This window comes from Pseudorasbora parva, chromosome 3, assembly GCF_024679245.1.
Source record: "Pseudorasbora parva isolate DD20220531a chromosome 3, ASM2467924v1, whole genome shotgun sequence".
In the NCBI taxonomy this organism is placed as follows: Eukaryota; Metazoa; Chordata; class Actinopteri; order Cypriniformes; family Gobionidae; genus Pseudorasbora; species Pseudorasbora parva.
This window is the reverse complement of record NC_090174.1, coordinates 53712207-53723767: the sequence shown is the minus strand read 5'-3', so window position 1 is coordinate 53723767 and position 11561 is coordinate 53712207. Positions and strand designations below refer to the sequence as shown.

Sequence of the window (11561 nt, the reverse complement as noted above, 5' to 3'; positions counted from 1 at the left end):
CCACGTGCATCAATGAGCCTTGGCCGCCCATGACCCTGTTGCCGGTTCACCACTGTTCCTTCCTTCGACCCCTTTTGATAGATACTGACCACTGCAGACCAAGAACACCCCACAAGAGCTGCAGTTTTGGAGATGCTCTGACCCAGTCATCTAGCCATCACAATTTGGTCCTTGTCAAACTCGCTCAAATCCTTACGCCTGCCCATTTTTCCTGCTTCTAACACATCAACTTTGAGGACAAAATGTTCACTTAAATAAATGTTCACAATATATCACCCCAGCTGGCATTCAACTGACATTAAACGTTTAAATGTAGTTGAAATAATGTCAGTTTATGAAAAAACATTGTTTCAACGTCAAAACAACGTTGAACACCAAATAGTTGATTTGGTGTTGTTAACTCACTAAGAATTCAACATAGAAATATCAACAAGTTTTGAGTTGTACGTCAAATCAACATTATTTTTACAACCATGACTTTTAAAAATTTTGTTGAAATATATCAGTAGAAAAATAACGTTGGAACAACGTCCAAACAATGCTGATCAATTAACTGTTGAAAAAGAGTTGATACATGAATAATGATACAACGTTGAAATATCAACTCTGAATTAAACGTTTGTTGAGCACTTTCTACATCTTATGGCTTACTTTGACAGCAAGTCCGATTGATCATTTTGGTTAGTCATTCCATACAAGAACAATATATGCAGTGGCGGCTGGTGAAAATATTATATGTGGGGCTGTTTGTGTGGGGGTCTGGGGATATACATTTCCCCCATACAATTTTAAATTTTGTAGATGTGATTTCCTGCATTCTGGTGCATTTTAATTTTTATATATTAAGTTGTATATATTAAGTTAATTTTTATATTAAGTTGTCTCTTAATTTTTCTTCCAGAGCTATATATATATATATATATATATATATATATATATATATATATATATATATATATATATATATATATATATATATATATATATATATATATATATATATATATATATATATATATCCTACACAGCTCTGGAAAAAAAATAACAGACCGCTTAAAATTAAAAAAATAACACACAAACATACACACACACACACACACACACACACACACACACACACACACACACACACACACACACACACACACACACACACACACACACACACACACACACACACATATATATATATATATATATATATATATATAGACACACATATGGACGGACACACACACACACACACACACACACACACACACATATACACGAATACAAGATGTATGGCTTGATTGGAGGACGGCGACTGTCCATCACACAAAGGCCAATAGGCTCTGACGGTTCCACACAACACCTGCTTGCGCGTGCGCGAAGTGGGTCTGTGTCGTCATCGTCAGCCTCGCAGGTTCTGACCTGGACCGATTCGACTGAATTTGGGCATAACAGCTCAGACGGTAAGCAAAGTTTTTGAAATCACATTTTATAACTAGAAAATTCCTAAATAAATGTTGAGTGTGCCTGACTCTGGTCCATAAACGTATTGTGTTAATTAATAATGTGTTTATATGGGCAGACTAACGTAGTTTAACCGCGAACCGGAGTTAGTGCTAGCTAACCGTCAAACGCCGTTCTTATCTGTGTGTGTAGACGTATGGGCAGACTAGTTTAACCGCGAACCGGCGTTAAGTGTAACGTTACGGGCAGACTAGTTTAACCGCGAACTGCCATTAGTCCGTCGTTCCACCGGCGTGTATGTGTGTACGCTCCATGAAGCTAACGTTATACATATTAGATCAGTTTGAATGTTTTTGTCTTGTACTACCGTTACCCAATCAGGGAGAGGCACAAGAATATCTATAAATCTTTAGCACGTCACATTCTTCTTTCTTCTTTTTTTCCAGAGATTTGGAAAAACTACCTGAAAGTCACCTTTAACGTTAAGTTGTCCCCATACCTAACCCAACCATCTATTTGAATCTGAAAGTAACTAACCCTTAACTTTTTTTTGTTACATTTTTGTAAAATTTAAATACAGGTTTATGTGGAAGACTTTTTATATATAAAATGTATATAATAATTTCTGATCAAATCATTGCATTTGTGTTTGAATGATTAGTTTTTGACTTGAAACAGTTGCATATTAAACTTAAATTTAGCTTATCCTTCCTATTTTGTTGGTTTTGGGGGGCGTGTTAGAGTGGGATTCTGTAGGTGGTCCTCAGGAAAAAATGGGAAGATATAGTCCTTGGGCTGAAAAAGTTTGAGAAACACTGTGTTAAATTGATAGTAAAGGAGATTTATTTGAAAATATGTTTTTATTTTGAATAAATGCAGTTCTTTTAAACCTTTTATTCATCAAATATAATATCTAATTTATATACTTTGATCATTGGCAATGCCACAAAAGTTGATATTTGCTAAATATTTTAATTTGAGAGAGTAGTGTTTGCTAATACTGATCTGTTTTTTTTGTTTTTCTCATCAGATGCGGTCTTGAGCTTAAAGCCAATGAAAGTAGACGAATACATGGCCAAAGACTTGAAATATGCACCTGAGAGGACTGGTGGCGGTAGCAGAAATAAGTAACAAGAAAGGAAGACTTAACCAGCTGTGTTTAATGTTGCCCAATGTTTGGGCCGTTTTTTTTTAAAGGTTAAAAAAAGCTAGTTCACCCAAAAATGAAAATTCTGTAATTTACTCCTCACCCTAATGTCGTTCCACACCCGTAAGACCTCCATTCATCTTCACAACACAGTTTAAGATATTTTATATTTACTCCGAGCTTTCTGTCCCTCCATTGAAAATGTATGTACGGTATACTGTCCATGTCCAGAAGGACCAGAAAGATAATAACATCATCAAAGTAGTCCGTATGTGACATCAGTGGGTTGGATAGAATTTTTTGAAGCAATGAAAATACATTTTGGTCCAAAAATAACAACAACATAAAAAGGGACAGTATACCGTACATACATTTTCAATGAAGGGACAGAAAGCTCTCAGACTAAATATGAAATACCTTAAACTGTGTTCCCAAGATGAACGAAGGTCTTACGGGTGTGGAACGACAAGGCGAGTCATTTAAAGGGTTAGTTCACCCAAAAATGAAATTGATGTCATTAACTCCTCACCCTAATGTTGTTCCACACTCATAAGACCTCCGTTCATCTCCACACACAGTTTAAGATATTTTATATTTTAGTCCCAGAGCATAATGCAGTATGCACACTATACTGTCCATGTCCAGAAAACTAATAAAAACATCATCAAAGTAGTCCATATGAGACATCAGTGGGTTAATTAGAATCTCTTGAAGAGTCGAAAATACATTTTGGTCCAAAAATAAAAAAAAGTACGATTTTATTCAGCATTGTGTTCTCTTCCGCGTTTGTTTTCAAACCTTAAATAAAGATTCAAACAGCCATGAATCAATGATTCGGATCACCACAATCCTCTGGGACTAAAATATTAAATATCTTAAACTGTGTTCTGAAGAGGAATGGAGGTCTTACGGGTGTGGAATGACATTGGAGTGAGTCATTAATGACCTCAATTTCCCTTTTGGGTGAAAGAACCCTTTAATGACAGAATTTTTGGGTGAAGTAAAAGTTTGACATGTGTACAATTGATGTGAAAGGTTGGCACAATTGCAGCTATGTAATAAAGCATGTTTCCTACGTCAGTGAAATGTCTTTATTAATCTTCCTGCTCTTCCTTTGACCAATTGGCTTCTTCCAAGCTGACTTTGCGTGTTTGCAAACTTAGTGTTTATGTATCCATTTCAAGGTGTTTGGTGTTACTGTTGAACACATCAATACTTCAGTGAAAACAGTTTAACAAAAACTATGTTGAAAAGCAGGACTTTACAGTGATGTTGAAATTTCAAAGTTGATTGGATTTGCAAAATCTAAACTTAAATCAATGTTGGCAAATTCACCTATGTTGACAAACATGACGTTGGAATGACGTTGCCATTTCAACGTTGATTAGATTTGCAAAATCTAAAGTAATATCAATATTGTTTCAATGTTGGCAAATTCACCTATGTTGAGAAATGTGACATTGGAAAGACGTTACCATTTCAACGTTGATTAGATTTGCAAAATCTAAACTAAAATCAATATTGTTTCAATGTTGGCAAATTCACCTATGTTGACAAACATGACGTTGGAATGATGTTGCCATTTCAACGTTGATTAGATTTGCAAAATCTAAAGTAATATCAATATTGTTTCAATGTTGGCAAATTCACCTATGTTGACAAACATGACGTTGGAATGATGTTGCCATTTCAACGTTGATTAGATTTGCAAAATCTAAACTAAAATCAATATTGTTTCAATGTTGGCAAATTCACCTATGTTGAGAAATGTGACATTGGAAAGACGTTACCATTTCAACGTTGATTAGATTTGCAAAATCTAAACTAAAATCAATATTGTTTCAATGTTGGCAAATTCACCTATGTTGAGAAATGTGACGTTGGAATGATGTTGCCATTTCAACGTTGATTAGATTTGCAAAATCTAAACAAAATTCAACGGTTATCCAACACTGGCACCTGACGTTGATTCAACAGTGGCTCAATGTTAAAATGCCAGCTGGGACACTTACTAACAGGTGCAGTGATGAAGAGATAATCAGTGTAATTCACTTTACCTATAAGTGGCCATAATGTTATGCCTGATTTCTCTCTCTCTCTCTCTCTCTCTCTCTCTCTCTCTCTCTCTCTCTCTCTCTCTCTCTCTCTCTCTCTCTCTCTCTCTCTCTCTCTCTCTCTCTCTCTCTCTCTCTCTCTCTCTCTCTCTCTCTCTCTCTCTCTCTCTACATATATATATATATATATATATATATATATATATATATATATATATATATATATATATATATATATATATATATATATATATATATATATATATATATATATATATATGTGTGTGTGTATATATGTATATATACATACAGTATATATTTCAGTGGATGGATGGATGGATGGATGGATGGATGGATGAATGGATACATTCTCTCACCTTCATCAAAGCTTTCCCCACTTTCTCTCCGAGAGCTTTACGGAATGGCACGGCCTCTATCCCGATCACTGACACTGAATGAGCCTTATCTGTGAGAGCTGCAGCCACCTCCATACCTGAACAGCAATCATCACATTTAATCATTCTCCATTAAGCAGCCCAAAACGTATGTGGACACTTAAACCATTCAAAATGTTTGAATTTTGTTTAAACAAATTATGATGCATGAAGTCAGTTTTCCTTAAGGTCACACAGGCGTCTAATGTAATTTCATTCATTCATTCATTCATTCTTAAAGTGTGGCTTCAAAGGGGTAGTTGATCATTTACTCACACTCATGTCATTCCAAACCCATGAGACTTTTATTTATCTATATGAAGTGAGCGGTTTAGTCCAAACTTTCTGAAGAGACTTGATCACCTTATATGATGAACAGATTGAATTTAGGCTTTTACTCAGATATAAACATTCATCAATGCACATCAGTTGTGGTAAACAGAAGCTCAAGCATGTTCGCTTGACGTGTGAGAACCAATGAGGTTCATTCTCATGTGTTTAAGTTTAAGTTCGCTGATTAATGTTTATATTTGAATGAAGGCCTTCATTTAAACTGTCATATAAAGAAATCCAGTCTCTTCAGAAAATCTGGACTAAACAGCTCAAATCATATGGATTAGTTTTATGATTTCTTTATGAACTTTTAAAGCATCAAAGTGGTAGTTGCGTGGACTGTCAATGGAGGGACAGAAACCTTTTAGATTCCATTAAAATATCTTCATTTGTGTTTTGAGGATGAATGAAAGTCTTACGGATTTGGAGGGTGAGTAAATAAAGATGACAACATTTTTATTTTTGGGTGAACTATACCCTTCAAGTGTCTATATGCTTTCTGGAGCCACTGTAAAGCTAATAACACAAGTAATGTGACCAGTGCAAATGACAGGTAACTGAACGTATCCAACTAAACAGAGAATCAAAAAATGTAAATTTCCCATAAGTTCTCACCAATAAACGAGGTTCCCACAATGACGGCATTCTTACTGCTGGCGAGTGTAGCGATGCTGTTTGCATCCTCTGGTGTTCTGAGGTGAAACACATTTCCCACATCTTTGCCTTTGTAGCTCAGAGGTTTGGGTCTGTACAGATGAAAGATGAAACTTAACAATTCAACAAATGCATTTTTAATAATCATATATACAGTACATACATATATATATATATAGTCATGTGTGGCCTTTACCTGCTCCCTGTGGCAATAAAGAGCTTTCGATACTCCATTTTAAAACCATCCCGAAATATCACAGTCCGTGTCTTTACATCCACAGAAACAACCTATGAAGAAACATATGCCATTGTATGTAATTCTCCATTTGTAAAAAATTATGCATATTTAGACTAAATTATTGAAATACTGTAGATTAGATTTTTAATCTATTAAATGTGATATAAATTGGATTACCATTTATAATCCCCCCCCCCCCCCAACATTTTCTCAGTGAAAAAACGTGCCTCATTTTTGCAAAACTTACAACTCACTGCCGTTTCCAGCTGAAATGAAATGAACACTAGAGGCCAGTAAAACCACAATAACTTGTAATCCTTTTTAAACAAATGAGAGGCCTATGTAGCCTAGAAATCTAGACGCACCCTTAGCGGCAGCAAATTTAATCTGCCCGCAGGTGTCTAGGAACTCTCAATACCCTTCTGAGCTGTATTCCGCTAACTCTTGCCGGACCAATCACATCGTGTATAGAGTCGGTGGGCGGCCATAATGACGACGGCCGAGTTGCGTTTGCATGCTTCTAGTAAACACAGAAACTGGCGAACGGCGGCGGTCTTTCGAATCAGCTTTGACCGCGACTCTGGAAGACCTGGAGTTAAGCTTTTCTCTGAGAAAAGAACAAAGAACGGCACTGAAGTCATTCTTAAGAAGGGAAGATGTGTTCGGAGTTTAGCCGACCGGATACGGCGAATGTTTAATCAGTCAGCGAGCTCTGCTTCACCTTCGTTGCTCTGGTTGGTTGTAGCGCTATCCTATCGCGTGCAGAGGGAGTTTGAAAGACAACTGTTTATCCCGCCCCTCGGATTGAGCCCTGTCAATGGTGAGTTTCCAGACCAAACATCTTGATGTGGGTCTGGCTTGTCAGGCTAAGGCCTATGTTCTTTTTAAAACAAACTATAATGACAGCGGCAGATCATTGATTATGTAACTTGCTTTCATGCAGTTCCTTACTATGTACAATACCATGTTTCTGACCTCAAACGCTTTTACACGTCGCCACAGGCACGTTTTTCCAATGAGTCTGTTTTCCCTCATGAAATGAAGTAAATGACTCACCTCTTTCTCTAATAGTATCTCTATATCGTGCACTTGAAAGAAGTCAGAGGAGCGCAACTGCAGCTGCTCAGCTGTGCTCTCTAAAGACTGAACAAAAACATCAATATTAGTATACCTGCTGCATTTTAGCACACGTGGTCAAAATAAAACTTTATATTGGACAAGCAGTCTTATGTTCAGTTTATATTGTAAACCTGATCCCACACTGTTCTATGGGCTGTTCTGTGTACAAACCTTACTCAGTTTAGGCCTGTCGTAAGGCAGATGCTTGTCCATGGTGCACATCACTATACGGTCAGTGAAGCCCTCCTGCCTCAGAGTCTCAGCACACACCAGAGCAGCAGGACCTGAGTGAGAACATCAACAGAGGTCAACAGGTGCTTGACACTACATTTTGGAGACCATCTGGTTTACTAATATCAGTTTGGCAGTACTTTCGATTTCAAAATGTGACATTACCATTCAAATGTTGGTCTCTTATGGCTGCATTTATTTAATTAAATGATTAAATACTGTTAAAACAATAATATTGTGAACTTAGTATTATGTTTTCTATTTTAATATATTTTATACATTATTTTTAATAATTTTCAGCATCATTACTCCAGACTTCAGTTTCGCAGTTTTGTGTGTGGTCCTTCAGAAATTAGTTTTTGTTGCTTAACATTTTTTTGTGGAAACTTTGATTTATTCAGATGTAATTTATTGAGCTGACTGAGATGCCAGTTTTTTTTTTTTTTTTTACTTTGAACTCTAATGTGAATATAAATGCATCATTTTAGCCAATGCTTTTGATGTTATCTCTTTCATGTTATCTTTATTTTAACTTAACAATCAGTAATTGCGTTATCTTATGTTTAAAGATAGAATGCAACATTTGGACCTGTCTAGTCTGTACCAAATATAGAAATTCAGCTTCTTATCTAGGCTGCCATAAAAACATATATAAGAAATTAAATGAAAATCACTTTGGGACAGTGATGTAAAGAAATGGCTCAGTGTGAGTCTTTTCTTTTGTTATGGCTTGTTAAAGTTCACTTCATGGTGCATCATCAAGTTGTCACCCACATACAGTTTTACTATTGGAAACTAATGTATATTACTCAGTTGACAAGGTTGTAAAGCTACAGAATGAAGTGACACGTGAGATTTATATAGGTTTACTACTCAAAACATCATAGGGTGAATCCACTAAAGAGTGCACATGGTATTTCAGTGCAAAAAAATGCAGTCGTTCCAGTTTAACCAGACACTAGAGCTTATCACACATGAAATGGTTAACCCTGGGAATTCACCCCATGTTAGTGCATTTTATAACATTATGGCTGCAACCTGATCCAATAATGAGAATGTGGCTGAATCCAGTGCTGGAATTGATGACAGCGGAACATTTTGACATGGCCTTCGACCGCCGCTGAGTCTGAAGGGCCTGTCAGGAAACAGACGATTCTCCACATCATCATTTACAACTGTTGTTAAATTGAACTCTCTTTACACGCATACTTCAGACACAGAGAGACTGTTTACCTGCTTGTTTGCTCTTATTATCACCTTCTCCTTTTCGACTCTGACCTGAAATAGCGAGGGGGAAAAATGACATGACAGATTATTACATAACCGTGGATTATGAAAATACCCCCACTGTTTAGTGATGACACATACAGAGGATCATTTTCTGTCCTCTGATCAGCAGTATATACTGTACCCCTCTTTGTGCCTTATTGGGAATATGCATTTTCTCAAATCAATAGATCTCATTCACTATTTGTGCTTCAACTGGCGAACATTTTCACACAAAAGTCATGATTTTTATATTATCTTATAGCTGTATATTACTTCCTTACATAAATCACTTTGACACACTCATCTCTGAGTAAGTCAAATCCATTTTAATACTAATAAATAAAAAATATTTGTATATATAAATTCTAAATTATATATAAAATATATTTACTGTGTACACACAATATGTATGTATATGGTTCAGCTCAGTCAGATATCAATTATATTTGTGGAAACATTGGTATGGGTGCCTGTTAAGTCTGTTAAGTATAAATAAATGTATTGATGTCTTATGATTAATAATAATATACATTTATTTATTTGAATACAAATAAATAAATAAATAAATATACAATTTAAAAAAGTATTGTGTGTGTGTGTGTGCGTGCGTGCGTGCGTGCGTGCGTTTTCCCATAAATAAAACATTTTGAGTCCTTAAAAACATCATACAGAACAACATATTCTTTAAATGGATAGTTCACCCAAAAGTAAAAATGATCGCATAATTTACTCCATAAATATAATTTACTTAGCCATGGTGTATATGACTTTCTTCTTTCAGCCAAAAGCAATCAGTTATATTTAAAAAAAATATCCTGGCTCTTCCAAGCTTTTCAATGGGAATGAATGGTACCATACCAGATTTTAAAGCTGAAAAAATCCATCCATCATAAAAGTAATCCAAACGCCAAAGGCTTTCTGAAGTGAAGCGATGAATATTGTAAGAAAACGTTGTAAACTACAATGCAAGTCTAGTTCTGGCGGAAGAGTGACCTCTGACCCGACACATGACATTTTAACGAATGTGGAAGAGCAGATGATAGAGCAAAACACCCGTTATGATTTAGAAGTCTAAAACAAGAATTTTTAATTGTTGATATAAGAGAAAAGGAGCTTTAGTTTGTTGCCCAGCTCTATTTGTTTGAACAGCGAGAGGCATCTACTCTCACCTAAGCTTACACTAGGCTACTCCTCAACCATGCGTTAGATCAGAGGTCACTCTTCCACCAGAACTGGACTTGCGTATAAGGTCATTACCGGAAGCCAGTGATTATAGTTTACAAAGTTATAAATATGGATATTTTTCTTACAAAAACGCATCGTTTGGCTGGAAAAAAAGTCATATACACCTAAGATGGCTTGAGGGTGAGTAAATTATTGGATAATTTTTGCAACCATGTTTGGGTGAACTAACCCTTTAATGGCCCAGTGGAAGTTCAAGGTTGAAGAGGAACATGTGAGTTACCTGGAAGGTAGGCAAACTGTCTAGGCCAGGAAAATCCTCAATATCACCCGTAGCGATGTTAAAACATGCCCCATGCCATGGACAACGCACATGTCCTTTTGATAGCACACCTTGTAGAGAAGAATTGTATACACAGTAATGTTTATAAGCACGTTTATCATGTTTAATAGCAGCACGTTATAAAATACAGCCAAATATTTAAGTAAAGTCAACATTCAGTTCAAATAGTTGGCTATTGGCATCCTAAGGCTAAGCTATGGAATGTAGAGGACCAGGAGAACTCCACGGGACGCCTCTCACCTTTGACCAGTGGAGCCCCATAATGTGGGCACTTGTGTCCCATTGCAAAGAATTCTCCATGTTCCTTAATGAGCAGAGCACGACCTGCCCCCAAATCCACCTCCCGCATTCTGCCAAACACAACAGAACACGTATGATCATCAGCACAGCTCGAATGTCCAAAACACAACTCAATACTGATGCATTTAAAGGTTACAGCTGAAGTATGTCATTTATGCACCACCAACCAGGGGAAAAACAGACACTGTTGTGTTCAAAATCCTTAAATACTTTTGTATGTGTATCCCTGGGGATAGGTGAACAAAATGCTGTCAAAATCATTTCATTGTACCCCACCTTAAAATAACATTAAAACCGATCATTTAGTTCTAACAGGTGAAATGCCGCTTCTAGTGTAAATCAGAAAAAATAGTAGTGCTTTAAAAGGCCAATATGACATCCAATCAAATTACCTCATCTTATGAGGTAAAAACCGTTGCATGCAGAGTATGCCAAATCACACTACATTACTGTCATTTTGTGTAAGTGGGGTTTAAGCACATACTAGCATGAAGAACAAATATAGATCATTTTTGATCGATTTAAGACTCAAACTCTCTTCAATACAAAAATGTGCCCTGTGTGAGTTTTTAATGTTAATAATGGCTAAATTATATGAGCAATTTTCCTGAATAAACACCCAACTGCAAATGTGACACTGATTTTGTACAACAGTTCAAAAAACATTTTAAACACATTATTTTCAATATTGTTCACTCAGTTATAGCAGAACCATTGTGCGTCTTCAAGAAACACACAGTGGTGTTTAGTGAACGAATCTGCGGCTTTGACCGAATCAAAAGAGTCCATGATTCAACGATTC

At 36.2% G+C, this 11561-nt stretch overlaps 1 protein-coding gene across 2 annotated transcripts in view; it reads right to left on the bottom strand.

The window, feature by feature from the left end:
• The window catches only part of LOC137071461 (apoptosis-inducing factor 3), a 41395-nt gene that overhangs the window by 6510 nt on the left and 23324 nt on the right, over positions 1-11561 (bottom strand). For both annotated transcript variants that reach the window (XM_067439485.1, XM_067439486.1), the window contains exons 4-12: positions 10700-10809; positions 10400-10509; positions 8899-8943; positions 8704-8800; positions 7606-7718; positions 7372-7458; positions 6274-6365; positions 6039-6169; positions 5034-5149 (exon numbers count right to left, since the gene is read on the bottom strand). In XM_067439485.1, the coding sequence (XP_067295586.1) occupies positions 5034-5149; positions 6039-6169; positions 6274-6365; positions 7372-7458; positions 7606-7718; positions 8704-8800; positions 8899-8943; positions 10400-10509; positions 10700-10809 (901 nt within the window). The remainder of the gene's footprint in view (positions 1-5033; positions 5150-6038; positions 6170-6273; positions 6366-7371; positions 7459-7605; positions 7719-8703; positions 8801-8898; positions 8944-10399; positions 10510-10699; positions 10810-11561) is intronic.